This window comes from Heterodontus francisci, chromosome 4 (assembly GCF_036365525.1).
Source record: "Heterodontus francisci isolate sHetFra1 chromosome 4, sHetFra1.hap1, whole genome shotgun sequence".
Taxonomy (NCBI): Eukaryota; Metazoa; Chordata; class Chondrichthyes; order Heterodontiformes; family Heterodontidae; genus Heterodontus; species Heterodontus francisci.
The window spans coordinates 158,051,979-158,072,357 of record NC_090374.1 but is presented as its reverse complement, the minus strand read 5'-3'; the positions used below and the strand labels follow the sequence as shown (position 1 = coordinate 158,072,357).

At 46.1% G+C, this 20,379-nt stretch overlaps 1 protein-coding gene across 6 annotated transcripts in view; it reads left to right on the top strand.

Annotated features, from left to right (window-relative positions):
- Nucleotides 1–20,379, top strand: part of ugt2a5 (UDP glucuronosyltransferase 2 family, polypeptide A5) — a 131,999-nt gene that overhangs the window by 76,918 nt on the left and 34,702 nt on the right. For 5 of the 6 annotated variants that reach the window (XM_068030455.1, XM_068030458.1, XM_068030457.1 and 2 more), the window contains 3 exons: nt 2,739–2,870; nt 11,189–11,276; nt 17,470–17,689. In XM_068030455.1, coding sequence (XP_067886556.1) covers nt 2,739–2,870; nt 11,189–11,276; nt 17,470–17,689 — 440 coding nt within the window. Of the gene's footprint in view, nt 1–2,738; nt 2,871–11,188; nt 11,277–17,469; nt 17,690–17,941; nt 18,346–20,379 lie in introns of all 6 variants that reach the window. The other variant, XR_010974936.1, reaches the window with a different exon arrangement.

The following is a 20,379-nucleotide window of genomic DNA, read 5'->3' as shown; positions in this document are numbered from 1 at the left end:
AGGAGTAGGCGTACACCATTCGGCCCCTCGAGCCTGCTCTGCCATTTTATAAGATCATGGCTGATCTATTTGTGGACACAACTCCACTTTCCTGCCTACCCCCGATACCCTTTAACTCACTTGTTTGTCAAGAATCTGACTACCTCAGCCTTAAAAACATTCAATGACCCTGCCTCCACCGCTCTCCGGGGAAGAGAGTTCCACAGCGTAACGACCCTCTGAGAGAAAAAATTTCTCCTCGTCTCTGTCTTAAATGGGAGACCCCTTATTTTTAAACTGTGATACTAGTTTTAGTCTTTCCCACAAGGGGAAACATGCTTTCACCATCCACCCTGTCATGTCCCCTCGGGATCTTATATGTTTCAATAAGGTCACCTCTCATCCTTCTAAACTCCAATGAATACAGACCCAACCTGTCCAACCTTTCCTCATAAGATAACCCTCTCATCCCAGGAATAAGTCGAGTGAACCTTCTCTGAACTACTTCCAATGCAATTATATCCTTTCTTAAGTAAGGAGACCAAAACTGTATGCAATCTTCTAGATATGGTTTCACCAATGCCTTGTACAACTGCAGCAAAACATCTCTACTTTTATATTCTATTCCCCTTGCAATAAATGACAACATTGCATTTGCCTTCTTAATTGCTAACTGTACCTGCATCCTAACTTCTTGTGTTTTGTCTACTAGAACACCCAGATCCCTCTGCATCTCAGAGTTCTGCAATCTCTCTCCATTTAAATAATATGTTGCTTTTCTATTTTTCCAGCCAAAGTGGACAAGTTCACACTTTCCAGTGTAATACTCCATCTGCCAAATCTTTGCCCACTCACTTAACCTGTCTATATCCTTTTGCAGACTCCTTATGTCCTCTTCACAACTTACTTCCTTACCTATCTTTGTGTCATCAGCAAATTTAGCAACCGTACATTCTGCCCCTTCATCCAAGTCATTGACATAGATTGTAAATAGTTGAGGCCCCAGCACTGATCCCTGTGGCACTCCACTAGTTACAGCTTGCCAACCTGAAAACAACCCATTTATGCCCACTGTTTGTTCCCTGTTAGCTAACCAATCCTCTATCCATGCTGATATGTTAACGCGTATACCATGGGCTCTTATTTTGTTTAGTAACCTTCGATGTGGCACCTTGTCAGATGCCTTCTAGAAATCCAAGTACACCACATTCACAGGTTCCCCTTTATCCACGTTGCTTTTTCACTTCCTCAAAGAACTCTAATTATTTAGTTAAACACGATTTCCCTTTCACAAAAAGCATGTTGACTCTGCCTGATTGCATTGAGATTTTCTAAATGACCTGCTATAACCTCCTTAATAATAGATTCCAGCATTTCCCCTATGACAGATGTTAAGCTAACAGGCCTGTAGTTTCCTGCTTTCTGTCTTCCTTTTTTCTTGAATAGCGGAGTTACATTTGCTATCTTCCAATCTGGTGGGACCTTTCTAGAATCTAGGGAACTTTGGAAAATTAAAACCAATGCATCCACTACCTCAGTATCACTATTGCTTGCCGTTTACTTAATCTGTCAGGTAGGACTAAATTGTAACTATGCTTATGATAATGAGTACTCTTGTTATTAAAATGAATGCAAAGTTGCAATCTGGCAGCCCCGCTGGGGGAACCCTGGAATGCCACAAACCCACCAAGGACTTAATTCCTCTAAAATATTCTGCTGTTGGGAATCCGAAAAAACACCTCCCGCCTAATTATATTATCCCGCACACCACCAAATTTGCCGCGGCGAACTGCATAAAATTCGCCCTCACTCTGTAGTAGGTCAGAAATATGACAAGGTCGTCTGACAATGTAAAGACATTAACCACCATGTGTATTTTTTTTATTTGTGTAATCATTTTACTTTTTGTTCTTTTTGGCTGTCATGTCCTGCTTGAACCTAAAGGCTGCCGTGATTGAGGCAAGTAGTCTGAACTGAAATACCTTGAGGGGTTTTATTTCAATATATGCTACATGGGAATAGTACATTCCATACATATTATAACAGTATGTCACTGAAAGGGAAGTGGTAATTTTGGGCCAAGTGGCTAGTTCCTAGATAGTACACTCAGTGCTTTTTTAAAATTCTTTTTAAGGACATCCCATTTATAGGATGTTAAATTCCAGAAAGCTTGTTGTGGAAGGATAATGTTGGAACCTATCTTTACTCATTTAGTGTACAGAGTAAAATGATTACTGATTACTCACTCCTCACTCAACATCCTCCACCAGTCCAGTAAGTGTCTGCTTATAAGTGCTCAAGTAAGACCCCAAATAATACCCTCCACCTGCATATAATCAAACAATTGGTACACAATTAACAGATTAACATAGGACACCAGGGAACAAGTTTTAGCAAAATTTCAGCAGAGACTGAATTGAAAAAGAAATGGCTTAATGACAGAACTGGCACATTGACACCATTGATGGGAAGGTGATGTGTTCAGAGGTTCCAGTTTACTGGTGTGTATCCAGGTATGGGGCAGTGATTGGCCTTCGTACACCCAACCTCACTTTTGGTGTGAGATCAGGAATGTGGTGTCAGGTGGCAGAGTGCCATCAGAATGTTTCCTTGTCTGATTTTCTCTCTCGCCTGCTCTGTGCTCTCTAGAGGATGATATATCGTAATGCTGTTTAAGAAATGGCCACCTTGAATATAATTTGATAACGCAACGATTTCTTAGCATTCTCTGTTTGAAGCAATGGCTGTTTGTTTTGCAGGAGTTAGAAGAATTTGTTCAAAGTTCTGGAGAGCATGGTGTTGTGGTGTTTTCTTTGGGCTCGATGGTTAAGAACCTTACAGCTGAGAAAGCTAATCTGATTGCGGAAGCACTGGGCCAGATTCCACAAAAGGTTTGTTTCACTCTGCCAATCTTTATTATGTGTGCACTTGCACCTGATCTTGCCAAAGTGAGGATAAGTTGGAGAAAATGAGGCTGACTTTAACATTGGTGAAGATAACTTTTACAGGCCACAGTATTTGGTATCTTGGTTCACTAAAGTCCAGTCCCAATTTAAAGTTATCTAAAATTCAGTCAGGAAATACGGGTGGAGTTCCTCAATCATCAAAGATGATGTTTTTTGTTTACTTTATGCTGAGCGCAACAATTCTAAGCAACGTCATTTTTCTGAGCCCTTCTGGGGAAAGTGCTAATATATTAAAAACAAAGAGATGGGACAAGGGTAACAAGGCCTTTTGCCTGACCATTGACCTCAGGATTGTCTGGTCAGAATAAAAGTTTGAGGTGTTCAGACTGTGCTAATATTCTTCAAGAGAACTAGCGATTAAAAGGATTAGGCAGTGTTAGGGGATGAAAATTCTGGAGTAATCACCACTTCACAATTCTCACAACAATTTCTTCCTGGTCACTGGTGTAGTAACCGATATACTTCACTCTTTAGAGCTCAGTTTAGCCTAAAAGTAACCATTTAATATCAGCAATATTAGCTATGGCTCAGTTAGGAGTACACTCACTTCTGGGTCAGAAGGTTCTGGGTAATTCAAATCCTACTCTTGGATTTGAGCACAAAAAATCATGGTAACTCATGAGAAGGTGATGTTGCTGCCTTAATATTATAAGGTGGTGATTTTCACCCAGTGATTGTGATAGAATGGAGATTATCATTTCCACACCATGCTTTTTAGAATTCTCATCCTTGGGTACAAATCCCTCCATGGGCTTACTCCTCCCTATCTCTGGAACCTCTTCCAGCCCTACAACCCTCAGAGAACTCTGTGATCTTCCAATTTTGCCTCTTGTCTATCCCTCCCTTCCTTCACATCATCCTTGCTGGATGTGCTTTTAACCGTCCAGGCCCTAAGCTCTGGAAGTTCCTCCTGAAACCTTTCCAGCTCTCCAACTCTCTCTCCTTCTTTAAGACACACCTTAAAACTTATCCATTTGAGCAAGCTTTTCGTCACTCATCCTAGTATTTCCTTCCTTGATGTGGTCTTAATATTTGTATTATTACAGTCCTTTGAAGGGCCTAGGGATGTTTTACTATGTTAAAGTTGCCATATAAATGCAGGTTGTTGTTGAAGGTCTGTATCCAAGTCAAGATTGTGATGGTGTTCTCACGATTTTTGACGCTCTTGCTCTACTACTGAGAGAGGTCATGGGGCTGGGAGCTCATTTCAATATTAGACCCAGCAGGAGCCTAAATTACATAATATAATTTTCTAATACTGTTGTACATGTTCAGATCACCCTGCCTGCAATCTTCGCTGCTGTCCCTCTTGAGGCCCTGAGCAGCTGGGATTTGGTGGATTTTGGGTGCATCTGCGCTCCCCAGTTCAGTTGCTCAGGAAGGATATATTGGCCTTGGAGAGGAATGATACTGGGACCAAGAGGGTTAAATTGTGAAGGCAAGTTGCATACGCTTGCATTGAGTATTCCCTTGTATTTAGTTTGGAGATATGATGTAAGTGAGATGTTTAAAATGTTAAAAGGATTCAATAAGGTAAGTAAAGAGAAACTTATCCCTTAGTGGGGAATCACGAACAAGAGATCATAATCTTAAAATTAGACCCAGGCCATTGTTACGACCAGGTAAGAAATGTTTTCACAGGTTTAAAAGCGAAAAGTGAAATTTATTAAAACTTAGACTTAAACTCTAATACGCTTGATGTCCACGGATGTACAACACACCCGCGCTAGCATACACACACGATATACACATGCAGATAGGGATAGAAAAGAGAAGAAAAGATAAAGTGGAATAGTTTGAGGCAATATCTTGTTACTGTGCTTGGAGCTCACAGTATATAGTCCTTTTGAAGGTAATTCTTGCATTTCGTTGGGGCCCAGTACTCTACTTAAACCTTGTTCACGTAGGAGACTTTTCTTTCTTTGAAGTTCATGTGTTTTCACAAGATTCAGTTCCGTGGGAAGAAGATGGGAACAGGCAGACAGGAGAGGGTTCTGCTTCAGTTCCAGGAGCACACGGCATTCTGAGTTCAAATCTGTTGTTGGAAGTTCAAATCTCAACAGCCAGCTAGTCATGTGATTAAAACTGGTCTGACCACTTCCTCTGTGTTTGTGGATTCTGCTATCTTAGCAGTCAACCTGGAATGCTAGCTCCCCCACCTTCAACGTCTGGTAATCAAAAAGTCCATTATTGATTGAATGGGCCAGGGCATGGTCCTTTGTCCCTTGTTCCAACTCTGCTAGTTACTGTGCTAATGTCTTTCCAGTCAGGGGCTTGCAATTTTAAGTTTTAATGTTCATGTGGCAAAATCATGTGTGCCTCAGTCTTGGCAGGTGGGGGGTTTACCTTACACCTCCACACCCAGGGGAATGAAATGCGATTTGAAGAAAAATGGCGCATTTCATTTCAGAGTTTGAGAGAAATATAAGGTACAGAAAAAAAGTGAATTTCTCTCATTCATTTCCATTCATTCACCAATCTTAAAGCTTATTAAAAATGGTCTGTTTTGTGTGCCAGGGCTGCTTTACAAAGACTTTTGACTTCAGGGAATGGGTGGTTCCCTTTTCCTCAGACTGTGGGAGAGGAGTCTTTGTTACTCTCCCCTTTGTTACTCTCCCCTTTGTTTTCTGGGGCACTCCTACCTGTAGGTATTTGTGCAGACATGGCTGCACACTCCTGTGGCACTTCAGCCAGGTGAGGTATCACCCTCACGGTTTCCGTGCCTGCTAGAGGTCTCTTTTTGTCTCTGCAGATTCCTCTAAATGCTGTTAGCAACTCTGGTGGGCTGCTTCTAGAGTCTACATTTACCTAGGAGGATGTGGAGTCTAACTTTTCACATTTTTCTGGGTTGGTTGACCAGACAGTAGGGGGTTTTCATCCGGGATTCTGCCCAGATTTTCTTTAACCTGCCCTCTTGGTCACTTTTTTCCCCCTTCTCCTTGTAAACTTTTGCCAGCCATGTGCTTGCCTGTCCCCTTTTGTTCTCGGTGGGGGTCCCTTACAGTTCACCAGCCCTCTCCTGGAGGGTCCTCCTAACACCAGTATAGGACTTAGGGGTGCCGGTTTCACTATAGGTTCGGGTTTCCCCTCAACCTGGCACATGTGGCAACTTCGGCATTACTCCACCACATCTTTGTGGCGTTTTGGCCAGTCAAACTGCTGTCTTATGCGGGCTTTGGTCTTTCATATACCGGCATATACAACCACTGTAGTCTCGTGGGCCCTTCTTAATATTTCTCCCGGTACCTCTGTGGCATCATTAACTGGTGAACTACTGTCCACTCCTTGCCCTCAGGTCAGTGAGGAGAACTCCATTTCCTCATCAGTACCTCATTTTTTAAATAGTAGCAATCAGGGACACCCTCTGCTTTAATTTCAGACTGGGCAGCCTGTGCTGGGTCGGCTCACTGAGCCTCACCTAGGGAAAATCCATTTAATTCATTCCCTGGGACTCCTAATTATCCAAAGAAAGTCTTGGACAGGCAGACCTCGTGGTCATTTGCCTGCAGCGCCAATGCAGTCTCCTCTGGGGGAGCTGGTTTGATCATGGTCTGATCCACTACACATTCAGGGACTTTACAGGGGACCGTCTCTTGCCACTGCCCTGTCTTCCTGACTTCCTGTGGTCTTTCTTTAACTACTGGGGGGGCTACCACCTTCACCCCTGCCACATCATTACCTAGGAGCAGGTCAACCCTGTCCACAGGCTAACTAGGGACAATTCCTAGTCACCGATCCCGAAACTAGGTCGCACTCCAGGTACAGGCATACACTGCCCTCCAATACCATTCACCACCATTTTGGTATTCACTGCACTCTCTGGGGTAAAGGTCAGGCCTTTTCCCAGTAAAAAGGATCTAGTTGCCCCTGTATCCCTGCGAATTACTATGGGCTTGCTTGCCCCACTCGAGGGATATGGGGTTACTTTCCCTTCAAATACAAAACCCTGATAGCCTTCAGGAATCCTATTAACTTTTCCTGCACTGGCCATAGTAAGCTTTCTAGGTTGCACTCTTAGTGCAGTTAAAGCCAAAGCTTCTTCTGTGTTTTGCATCAGGCCCTCGTCTTCGCTGAGCAGTTGTGCCCTGATTAACCCTACCGGTTTTCCCTTTAGTTTCCAACAGTCAGTTTTTAAATGCCCTGCTTTATTACAATGGAAGTACACAGGTCTCCAGGTCCCACTCTTGCACACAGCACCTTCCTTTTTGGCCGAAGAAGGGCCCCCTGTGTCTCCTGCTTTCCTTTCTCTTCCAGGACTGCTTGGGCGGATATCACCTTCCCACTCTTTGTCCTTTTCGGATTTGTGGGGATGATCAGGAAAGGTTCTCCTCTGGGAAAGCAACTTATAAATTAAGGCCGCGTTTGCTGACAACGCAATCACTAGGTGGCGCAATACTTGCACATGTGCAAATGCAGGCTCTTCAACTGGAACGTCAGTGTCTGCGATTTTCAGGCAGCTGCCAAGATTAAAGATGGCGCTGCTCAATTTATCACAGAAAATGCTTATGGTTAGATCGTTCTAGCAAACTAACCTTACATTAAGTTGGATGGAAGCCCAGTAATGTGCTATGTAGTTATAGGATACTAACTGTAATCTTCAGATCCATTTAATATTCCAGTAATCCTATTAAATACAAAAGGAATTTTATGATTGCATTTCCATTGGAAGACAGTGAATTGACACTCTGATGGATTGAAAGGAAAATCGGGCTGAGTATAAAATCTGCTGCCAATTGGTTATTGTGATTCGTTTATATGACTGACCAGGACTGAGTTCACCCGAACCCAGCCTCTCGCTCCCGCCCCAATGGGCGCTCTCGCCCTGCCCCCCCACCCCTCGACAACTCACTTTCTCCCCCTCCCAACTGGCTGCTTCCCCCCCACCCCCACACCGGCCGCTCGCTCCAGACCTCGCTGCTCCCCTGACTCCCCTGCCCAATTGTTCCCCTCTCCTCGGCACCCCACTCTCCGGTTGCTCGCTCCCTGCTTCCCCCCCGACTCTGCCCCAGCCACTATCTTCATGTCGCGCCACTCCCCTCCTCTCGGTCATTCGCTACCATGTTTGATCGGTCTCAACACGCTGCCCAAAGAAGCAAGGGGTGACGGGATGATGTAGGAGCGAGTGCCCGAGAGGAGGGAAGCGGTGTGGCATAGAGCTAGCAGCTGGACGGGGGAGGGGGGGTGGCGGGAAAGCGGTGAGCGAGTGGCTAGAGAGTGGGGTGGCGCGAAGCGTGGAACGGGGAACAATCGGCCAGAGGAGTGGGGGGAGCAGCGAGATCTGGATCGAGGGGAGGAAGAATCGAGGCCTGGAGCAAAGGGGGAGACCTCCAGCCTCAAAGTCTCCCATTCAGCTTCTTGCTCCAGCCGAGTGGGGGGCTGGATACACGATGACACTCTATCGCGCAGGCGCGAAGATGGACCAGGTGCAGATACGCAATGTCATTGGTGCTGCACGGTGACGTCAGCCCGCACATGCACCACTTAGTCCTGGCAAAATGTAGCTGCGCATGTGCACAACTTGGCGCACTCTGATGATGTCAGCGGGCCGCTGCGTTGTCAGGAATCACTTTGATAAAGTAAAACAAACTCATCAGCCAGAATGGTCGCTTGCAGGGCTTGCTGGACTCGCTACATAGATCTTTATTGAGAATGGGAGAGAGTTTTTAAATTCCTCTAACAGAATTACTTCTCTGAGAGTCTCATAGCTGAGCTGTATTTTTAAAGTCCTCAGCCACTGGTCAAAAGCCAGCTGCCTACTTCCTTCAAACTCCAGATAAGTTTGATTGGCTTGCTTTTTGAGGGTTCTAAATTTTGGTGCTAGGCTTTGGGTACTAATTCATATGCCCCGAGGATAGCATTTTTGGTCAGTTCCTAATTTGATGAACTCTCATCTGGCAACAAGGAATAAACCTCATGGGCTTTTCTGGTTAGTTTGCTTTGCAGTAAAAGATACCAAGTCTGAGCTGGCCATTTTAACTGCCTTGCTAGTTTCTCAAAGGACATGAAAAACACTTTCAAATCTTCCTCATTGAATTTTGGATTTAATTGAGCAAGTTTTAGCAATCTTGTACCAGCCCTGAATTATGTTACTCCATATTGGCCATGCTATCACTGGGGTTACTCTGTCGCCCCCTAGTTAACTCAAGCCGCTTCAACTCTCTTTCTTCGTATTCTTTGCGGAATACTCTTTCTCTCTCTCTCTCTCTCTCTCCCTTTCTCCCTCTCCTGCCTCTCTGTCTCTTTATTTCTTCTAATTCAGGTTTCCTCTGTTCCAATTGTATCTTCACTAACAGTAGCCTGTCGTATTCTGTTTGTAAGTCTGTTACTGCTTCTTCAAATTTAAGGGAAAAATGGTGGGCCACAAACCTTAGGAGTTCAGACTTCCTAGCCTTGCCACATAATGCTCAGCCATTTTTCTCAGCTCCTCCATAGACAGTGCTTTTATTTATCCCAAGTTACTTTAGCCTGGCTTGGAGAGCTACTTGCTTCAGTTGCAGACATGTTAATATTCAATCATACACTACCACAAGAAAACCTGTATTAAAATCTTGCTGGGTTCCCACTTGCAATTTCACTCATTTGTCTGTGGGTAAAATTCCAGATGCTAGCACCCAAAATGCTAGCACCCAAATTTCTGTTACAACCAGGTGAGAAATGTGTCGACGGGTCTTTTGCTGTCTTTACCTGGTCTTATTGTAACAAGGTTTTATTTTTAAACACACTGTGTTTTGAGCTGCCCTTTTTTGAATCCTTGTTCACAGCTTTCCAATTATAAAGCAAATAAACCGACACACCAGGTTTTCTCAGGTTTAAAGGAGAAAAGTGAGATTTATTAAAACTTAGACTTAAACTTTAATATGTCCAACATCTGCAGATATACAATGCACCCGCGCTAGCATACACACACGATATACACATACAGATAGGGATAGAAAAGAGAAGAAAAGATAAAGTGGAGTAGTTTGAGGCAATATCTTGTTACTATGCTTTGAGCTCATGGTATAGTCCTTTTGTAGGTAATTCTTGCATTTCGTTGGGGCCCAGTATTCTGCTTAAACCTTGTTCACGTAGGAGACTTTTCTCTCTTTGAGGTTCACGTGTTTTCACAAGATTCAGTTCCGTGGAAAGGAGATGGGAACAGGCAGACAGAAGAGGGTTATGCTTCAGTTCCAGGAGTACACGGCATTCTGAGTTCAAATCTGTTGTTGGAAGTTCAAATCTCAACAGTCATGTGACTAAAACTGGTCTGACCACTTCTTCTGTGTTTGTGGATTCTGCTATCTTAGCAGTCAACCTGGAATGCTAGCTCCCCCACCTTCAATGTCTGGTAATCAAAAAGTCCATTGTTGATTGAATGGGCCAGGGCATGGTCCTTTGTCCCTTGTTCCAACTCTGCTAGTTACTATGCAAATGTCTTTCTAGTCAGGGGCTTGCAATTTTAAGTTTTAATGTTCATATGTCAAAATCATGTGTGCCTCAGTCTTGGCAGGTGGGGTGGGTTTACCTTACACCATTCTGAAGTGAAATCGCTTTTTCAGACAGAGGATAGTAGAAATCTGGAACTCTGTCTCCCAAAAGGCTGTGGATGTTGGGTGAATTAGAGGTTTAAAAATGGAGATCGATAGATTTTTATTAAATAGGGTTTCAAGGGACATGGAGCAAAGACAAGTGAATGGAGGTGAGGTGCAGATCAGCCATAATCTAATTGAATGAGGGGATGAATGGCCTACTTGTTCCTATGTTCCTTCCCCTCACACACTGAGGCAGCTTGAAAATCTATCAAATGTCTGCTAACCCTGGAGGTGGCTTCTGGGTTGCCTCAAAGAGGGGGTTGTTTGTTTAAAATAAATTTCCACCTCTCATCTCTGGCTCCAGGCCCCAATCCCAGCCTGAACACCAGGAAGACCCTACATCGGCCCTATCATTGAGATACAGCTGGTAAAATTTGATGTACCTTTGCCCAACCCCATGCTGGCTCCTGACTGAGGGTTAAGGCATGGGTCTCCAATTTGTGGAATTCCTGTCCCTGGTCAAGCTGCCCTTAAACTGATGGCCTTGTAGTGGCGGTAGTTGCTCCATTCCCACAAAGACATGTTACCTTGCGGCCTTTTTGACAGACTTTCATCAAAATTACAGTGGGAGACCTTCGGAACAGCTGTGTATTTTCAGCCTCAAATTACTGAAGACTGAGCACCATGTTTTGTTGAGCTTGTCTATTTATTCTCAATGTTGGTATCTTTCAGGTTCTTTGGAGCTATGCTGGTGAACAACCAAAGGCGCTGGCACCGAACACAAAGCTGTATAAGTGGCTGCCTCAAAATGACCTGCTTGGTAAGAGGCAGAGTTCTTTTTGTTTCCTCACCAATATTCTTTCCTCCTTTGCCGGAAATTTAGAATGAAGGTTTTGATTCCTTGCTGGGATAGGGTTTCATGTAGGCTAATTGCTATGTGATTGCTTACCTACATGGCCATTCTGCCTGTGAACCTAGATAGTGAATGTTGGCAGGCTCGTTAGCTGTAGGCGGCATCACAGCTGAGCCTGATCATTTCTCATCCAAAGTCTCCACAGATGTACTTGTAGGATGAGGTCACTGGACAGTGATCACAAGTGAAATTCCTGGCTGATTCTCTGCCTGCTCTATGGATGCTAAGATGTATTGTAGTGTCGTACTGCGACCAAGGCTGAGATCAAGCACAATTCAGCACAGACTGGGGCCAAACCTTGGACCTTCATGGTCTGTGTGGCTCATAAATGGGAATGGGCATCCTGTAGCATTTTTTAATGAAAATGTGACAAGATAAGGAATACAACTGTTATTCTGTTAATTTTTCAGAATAGTGATTGCTAAAATTGCTCAGGTATCAAATTTTACTGAGTATACCTTGGGGTGCTTTTACAGAGTTATTATCAATGGGTTTCTGAAGAGCAGGACCTGTGCAACCTGCTGTTAACCAAGTGCGAAACTGCAAAAATCTCCATGGCTGCTCGTCTTTATGGGATAAGTTTCCATGGGGTTCTGCAGCTAATCTGCCATAACCTTGGCAGAAAAGCTTCAGAAAGCCCAAATAATAGTGTGTGAGTGTGTGTGTGTTTGAAGATGTAGATGTTTACAATGGTTTTTAATTCTGGATAACAATTCATTTCAGATGTCAAACTTTGACTCAGTGCTAGGACTTTTATCTCTGAGTGAAAAGGTCATGGATTTAATCCCTACTCCAGAGGTTTGAGCATGTAATCTGGGTTAACATTTTAATTCAGTACTACAGGTGCCTTCTTTCATATGAAATTCTAAACTAAGGCTCCATCTGCTCTCTCAGGTGAAATAAAAGATTCCATGGCACTATTCAAAGAAGAGAAGGATATCCCAGTCAACAGTTATCATTCAAGCATCATTAACACATTATCTGGTCATTTATCACATTGCTGTTTGTGGGACCTTACTGTACACAAATTAGCTGCCATGTTTCCCTACATTACAACAGTGACTGCACTTCAAAAGCCATTGGCTGTAAAGTTCTTTGGGATGTCCTGATAACATGAAAGGCGTTACATAAATCAAGTCATTTCTTTCTTTCTTTGAAAACTACCCTTTGGTGATCAAAATATTGTCATCACAACTGAAACATTACGCTAGCCTTGCCTCCTGTTACAAAAGTCATTAATTTGAGTGAGATGTTACTTTTCATTCTGTGTAAATTGAAGGAAAAACCTGCTGTCATATAAGAGCTGAAATTTTATTTTCTGCTGCTGGGTTTGCCCATTTGATTTTAGTGGAAGTGATAGCATAGAAAGGTTTACTGCCCATGCTCATCCCTTGTTGGTGGATACATTCCCTGGTTTCCCACAACTTTATAATAGGACACTAATGCTGGACTGAAAGAGGAAATGGAGTACACAAAGGTGCTACAGGAGGCTGAGACTGTATGATGATGCTGTCTTGTGTCCAGAGTATCATTTTGCTCTGTACCTTGAAACCATTTTCAGAAGAAGGGGGTGGGGGGAAAATGTAAAAAAAAACAAAGTAATTCATGACAACGCTACTTCATCGGACAACGTCATCAGGATGTGCCGCGGTGCGCACATGCGCAGACGGTCTCATGCCCCCTGCGCATGCGCTGTGGTCCGGCTTGTCAGGACCGCTTTGCGCATGCGCAGACGACACGGTACGCGCATGCGCACACAGTCTTCTCATCACTGCGCATGCGCTGCGGTCCGGCCTGCCGGTCAGGTTGTGCGCATGCGCAGATGACGTCATCGCGTTATTTCGTCTTCCTCGCCGACGCGCCTGTTTGGCTTCTGCGCATGCGTCAAAGCTTCGGCGCGACTTTTTGAAAGTGGAAGGAGGGGAGGTTTCGTCGGGCATTTTATCTGAATTATTTATTCGTTTTGGAGACTTGCTTCATTTTTATTTGACACAGGAGATTGTTCCAAGGTAAGTTGCTCTGCCTTTGTAAGTTGCTCTGAAAACATTTCCATTGTCTGGGCCACTGCATGTTCTCCAGTCCCTGTTGTGAGTTGCTCTGAAAATATTTCCATTGTCTGGGCCACCGCATGTTCTCCAGTCCCTGTTGTGAGTTGCTCTGAAAACATTTCCATTGTCTGGGCCACCGCATGTAGCAGGATGAAGGCACAGTGACTGTGATTTCTGGCGCCAAACAGTACACACTGCAGATACATGATGGCCAGGCTACCTGCAGCTGCATCTTCTCCATTCAGACTTTGTTGCCCTGCAAACATGCTGTTGTTGTGCAGAGGCATCTGGGTCTGCCTTTGGACAGGCTCGCCCCCAATTGTCGCTGGCGTGCATCTCAGACACCAACGACGACAGGCATGGCTGCTGCCATTGTGATTACAGAGGAACAGCCAAGGCCCCTCAGCCACAATGAAAAATACCGCTTGCTTTCAGATCAATTGTACCAGCTACAACAGGCCGTTCTGCAGAGTGGAACAGCAGCATTCATGAGGAGACTGGACTGGCTGCGGCAACAGACTCCGCTGGCAGCAAGGACTGGCTGATGAGATGGAGCCATTTACTATGCCCAACAATTGCCCGGAAGCACCTTCGGATGGAGGTGGCCGCACGCTGGACATCAGTCACGTGTCGCAAACCCTGGATCCTGAGCGTCTCACCCCCTGGCCTAATGATCTGATGGACCATACATATGCCTACCTGTTCAAATCTCCACTTCCCCTACCTGCGGTACCCTCTCCTTGCTGCTCAGTTACACAGTCACCTGCTCCTACACCCATCAGGGCAGTGCTCATGGGCACACAGTCACCTGCTCCTACACCCATCAGGGCAGTGCACATGGACACACAGTTACCTGCTCCTACACCCATCAGGGCAGTGCTCATGGGCACACAGTTACCTGCTCCTACACCCATCAGGGCAGTACTCATGGACACACAGCCACCTGTTACCCCATCCGACGTTGAAACAACCATGCAGAGCCTTGTGAGACTCCGCAATTGCCAGTTGCTGCCTGTCAAGCAGAGAGGGCGTCCAAAGGGGTCAAGCACTTGGGGAACATTCAGCAAGAAGAGACTGAGCACTAAAAGAAACAAGCATGCCGTGTCCAGTGGTAGCAGAAATGTGAATGCTCTTGCTGTGAACACAACTGGTGATAGTAGTAGGCAGGATTAAATGGGAATGGATGGAAAGACGCACGAGTAACATAACCACTGGCAGGGAACTGCTGGGCTAAATGGCCAGCTTTATGTTCATAGCCCAAAAGAAATGTGCTTCTTTTCCAGCACCCTCACATCATTCATGTTTTCCCTGAGAGCAGCATTGAACCATCACGAGATAGGGGCAGTATCATCATCCTGACTCCTACAGCTGAGGTGGGTACTAAGTGATTCATTGGCGGTGTTATCAGTACATGCCTTTACCGCAGAACACAAAGCATTCTCAACAGTAATTTCATTGGAGGGAGGGAAGCTCTGACACTGATGTTCTTTCCTTATTTTCTTTCATGTAAAACGTGCCCTTGAGAAAACAATCCTTGACACTTAAGGACAGCATTCAAGCAAAGGAGGCAGTGCGGGAGAGGACGCAAGGATGTGCTGATTCCTGCATCTGAGGTGGGTAATAAGTGCTTCATTGGCGACGTTATCAATTGGTGCCTTCACTGCAGAACTTAAAAAGGTGTGCACAACAGTAATTTCAGTGGATGGAGGGAGGCAAGCTCTGACTCTGATTTGCTTTATTTCTTTTCATGTAAAACATGCCGTCGAGAAAACAATCCTTGAGACTTAAGGTCAGCATTCAAGCAACGAAGGCAACTGGATCATGCTGCGGAGCTCATCACGATGTGGAAAGGAACATACAACACTCATGTATCCATGCACAGCAGTTCCTCGGATACTTAATGAACTTAATAAAACTTTTCAATAATTAAACCCAGAATTGTTAAGGTTTTGTTCTGCATGCTATTTCCCCGACTTTGCAACTGCACTTCAGATATTCAACTATGGTGGGGGGGTAGAGGGAGGGGTGGATGAAGAGGGGGAGGGGTGGGGAGAGGGAGCACGCAAAATGCAGGGACCAAACAGTTGCAATGCCTGAAGTACTGAGGAGAAGTAGAGAAAGCAACTGGGTAGGGGAGAAAGCAACTGGATTGGGCATCCGCAGCTGGAGGGAACGGCTGAATGGAGAGGGCCGGAAGCGAGAGGCCGTAGAGAGCCGCGGGGAGCGAGCGTGCGAAGACCTTGGTGTCACCGGGTCCAGGGACTGGCCAGTAAGTCTTTTGCTGTTGCGTTTATGGCGCATGCACAGAAAAAGGCAATCCTCTTCCGTTCCGCTGCTACCCCCCCCCCCCCCCCACTCTCTCCCCTTCCTCCCTCTCCCCCCAGCTCTCCCCCTCCCTCTTTCACCCCCTCCCCCTTTCTCTCCCTCTTTCTCCCCCTCCCCCTTTCTCTCCCTCTTTCTCCCCCCCTCCCTCTCTCTCCCCCCCTCCCTCTCTCTCCCCCCCTCCCTCTCTCTCCCCCCCCTCCCTCTCTCTCCCCCCCTCCCTCTCCCTCTTTCTCCCCCTCCCCCCTTCCTTACCTCTCCCTCTTTCTCCCCCTCTCCCCTCCCTCTTTCTCCCCCTCCCCCCTTCCTTTCCCCTCCCTCTTTCTCCCCCTCTCCCCTCCCTCTTTCTCCCCCTCTCCCCTCCCTCTTTCTCCCCCTCTCCCCTCCCTCTTTCTCCCCCTCTCCCCTCCCTCTTTCTCCCCCTCTCCCCTCCCTCTTTCTCTCCCTCTTTCTCCTCCCCTCCTTCTCTCCCTCTTTCTCCTCCCCTCCCTCTTTCTCCCCCCCCTCCCTCTTCCTCTTTCTCCCCCCCCTCCCCGGCACCGCTACCGCTGGTCTCCCCGCGCTGCTGTCCCCAGCCCCCGCGCTGCTGTCCCCGGCTCCCGCGCTGCTGTCCCCGGCCCCCGCGCTGATCTCCCCGGCCCGCTCCACTCTCTCACTCCGGCCATTGTATTCTGCCACGTGTTTGTTAGGTTTCATCTCTGTGATTTTTTGAGCAGCGCCATCTTTAGTCCTGGCAGCTGCAACAGTCGCAGGCTGTGACGTTTTCATGGCACATGCTGTATTTGCGCATGTGCCAAAACAGCGCCACCTACCGATCGCGTTGTCAACAATTGTGGTCAAAAAAAAAAAGTGAATGTTGAAATTCATCATTGACCACCAAGATGTCATTGAGTTACAAGTGAAAAGTTGATAAATGAGCAAATCCAATAAGCAGTGCTGATGGTTTTTGTTTAATAGGTCACAACAGGGAATTCTGGGTGATAAGCAAAAAATTACTACTTGATTTATGTTGTGAAAATGTGCGATAAACTGGCCCAGTTTCATGTGCAGAGTTATGTTATGTTATTAGGCACACATAATTACAGAACTGCAACCCAAAAGACATCTTTGTGCCCCATCCAGGTACTCTATTTAATGGAGCATTTATGATGTCCTTTGTGTATTATCTGCATTGATTTCAAGTCCACCAAAGCCTTGATTTTGAAATTATCTTTCTTGTGTTTAAATCCCACATGCCCTCACCCTACTACCCCCATACCCACAACCTCTGTAACCTCCTCCAGCCCTACAACCCTCCATGAACTATATTTTCTTCCAACTCTGATCTCTTGTATATCCACCACTTACTTCACCCATAAATTGTCAGCTGTACCTTCAGGCCCTAACTGTCAGAATTCCCTCCCTAAACATCTCCTGCTCTCCACCTCTCTCGTCCTTTAAGGCATTCCTTAAAACCTACTTCTTTGACCAAGCTTCTGCTAGTGCAATGAGATCTTTTATGCACCTGAGAAGGCAGAAGGGACTTTAGTTTAACATCTTATCTGAAAGATGGCACCTCCAGAGTGCAGCACTCCGTGATTCTGTGCTGAAATCGCTGGAGTGAGACTTGAACTGGGATGTGTATATATTATCTATTATATTATAATTTTGAATATCCAATCATGTGACAACAGTCTCGCTGGCAGTTTAATTATAATGATAATTTTTACTTTCTACAAATATAATTGCAGGGCATCCTAAGACAAAAGTATTCATCACTCATGGTGGTACAAATGGGATATATGAAGCTATTTATCATGGGGTGCCCTTGATTGGCATTCCTCTGTTTGCTGATCAACCTGATAACATGGCTCACATGAAGGCAAAGGGAGCTGCCATGGTCCTTGAATTTGCCACATTGAATACGCAGGATTTAGTTGATGCTCTCAACACGGTGATCAATGATCCAAGGTAAGAGAAACACGTTACAAGGAAGCACAACAGAATCATGGGGATGAATCTTAACTCCAACGTCAGAGGTTAAATTGCAAGTAAAGTCTGGAACAGGAAGTGAACACACATTGAACCCATACACTTGTGGTTTTAGTGAAAGCAGGCGAGGGGCGTAAGCCAAATCAGCTTTCAGGAAGCGAGTTGCTCATTAAGATATTGTACTGAGGCTGCATGCCTTCATTTTAACAGTCATTCCATTTTTAACCACAGGCAGCCACGTTTCTCATGCTTTGGAAAATTTGGCAGCTTACAGGAGGCAAGAGGAGCCGAATCCATCTGGTAACTGCCCTTACGTCATTGCTTATGGGTCAGGAAGAACAGGAGTGCTTCCACCAGGCCCAGTAAGCTACCCAGTAAACAAATAACCCATCATGTGATCTGTCTGCTGGCCCCACCTGACCACTGTCTGATCCTGCTCGACCACCATCCGACCCTTCCCCTGCAATCAGGACCCCAGGTCCACCATGTAACCAACGTTCCCCTGTGATTGGGACCCCCTGGGCCCTCAGCGGGCCGGCAGCTCTTAGTCCAAGCAAGGCCACTGGGAGCGGTGGCCATTGCTGAGACTGGAACCCAGCTGAAGAATGAAGATGTCAAGGAGCACCGGAGAACAGGTAGGTTTTTGGGGCCACACTGGGGGTGATTGGTTGGGGCCCGGCGAGGCAAGGTGGGGTGGGGGGGGGGTTGATTGTGGGGTGGGGTGGGGGGGGGGAACATGCTGAGCATTGGGGGTGGTTGGGGCATCGGAAACAGCCCTCCAATAGGCACAGGGTGCCCGATCAGAAGGGCCCCCTTCCCAGGCCTTCAGAAGGCCGCCTACTTTTATCAGGCGGCTTTTCTGAGGCCTCGGGTGCCCGCCTGCAAACTGTAAAATTCCTGTGGTGGTGGGCGGAGGCCCCTAAGTGGTCATTAATTGGTTGGCCTGGGGCAGGTGGGCCATTTCCTGCCACCACCACCCCGTGTCAAATGGTGGCGGAGGCGGGAGCGGGTCCCCCCCACCCCCACCGAGCCTCCCACTCCATTTTACGCCACCACCCCGCCACTAGCCCGCTCTTTTGGGGGGCGTAAAATTCCGGCCAGTATTTCTAACAAATCATAGAAAAATTACGGCACAGAAGGAGGCCATTCAGCTGGTCGTGTCCATGACGGCCAAAAAAAAGCACTAGCTGCCCAATCTAATCCCACCTTCCAGCATCTGGTTCGTAGCCCTTCAGGTCACAGCATTTCAGGTGCATGTCCAGGTACCTTTTAAAAGAATTGAGTGTTTCTGCCTCCACCACCATTGCTGGCAGTGAATTCCAGACACCCACCACCCTCTGGGTGAAAAAGTTTTTCCTCATGTCCCCCCTAATCCTTCTATCAATCACCTTAAATCTGTGCCCCTGATAATTGACCTCTCCACTAGGGGAAACAGGTCCTTCATGTCTACTCTATCAAGGCTCCTCATAATTTTGTACACCTCAATTAAGTCACCCCTCAGCCTCCTCTGTTCTAAGGAAAACAACCCTAGCCGATCCAATCTTTCCTCATAGCTGCAACCTTCAAGCCCTGGCAACATTCTTGTAAATCTCCTCTGTACTCTCTCCAGAGTAATTTTTCTGGTGACCAGAACTGTACGCAATACTCCAACTGTGGCCTAACCAGCATTTTATACAGTTCCAGTATTACATCCCTGCTTTTGAATTCCATACCTCAGCCAATAAAGGAAAGCATTCCATTTGCTTTCTTCACCACTCTATCTACCTGTCCTGCCACCTTTAGGGACCTGTGGACATGCACTCCAAGGTCTCTCACTTCTTCTACCCCTCTCAATATCTTCCCGTTTATTGTGTATTCCCTCGCTTTATTTGCCCTCCCCAAATGCATTACCTCACACTTTTCTGGATTGAATTCCATTTGCCACTTTTCCACCTACTCAACCAAACCATTGATATCATTCTGGAGTCTACGGCTATCCTCTTCACTATCAACTACACGGCCGATTTTTATGTCATCAGCAAATTTCCCAAGCATGCCTTCCACATTTAAGTCCAAATCATTAATATATACCACAAACAGCAAGGCACCCAACAATGAGCCCTGTGGAACGTCACTGGAAACACCTTTCCATTCGCAGAAACCTCCGTCGACTACTACCCTTTGTTTCCTGTCCCTGAGCCAATTCTGGACCCAACCTGCCACATTCCCCTGTATCCCATGGGCATTCATTTTACTGACCAGTCTGCCATGTGGGACCTTGTCAAATGCCTTACTAAAATCCATGTAGACCACATTCACCACACTACCCTCATCAATCCTTCTTGTTACTTCCTCAAAAAACTCAATTAAGCTAGGAAGACATGACCTTTCCCGAACAAATCCATGCTGACTATCCCTGATTAATACCTACCTTTCTAAGTGGCAGTTTATCCTGTACCTCAGAAAAGATTCTAACAATTTACCCACCACCGAGGTGAGACTGACTGGCCTATGATTATTTGGCCTATCCCTCGCACCCTTTTTAAACAATGGTACAATGTTTGCAGACCTCCAATAGTCCAGTACCTTGCCTGTATCGAGTGTGGATTTGAAGATGATCCTCAACGCATCCGCTATTTCCTCCCTGGCTTCCTTTAACAACCTGGGATGCAATCCATCTGGCCCTGGCA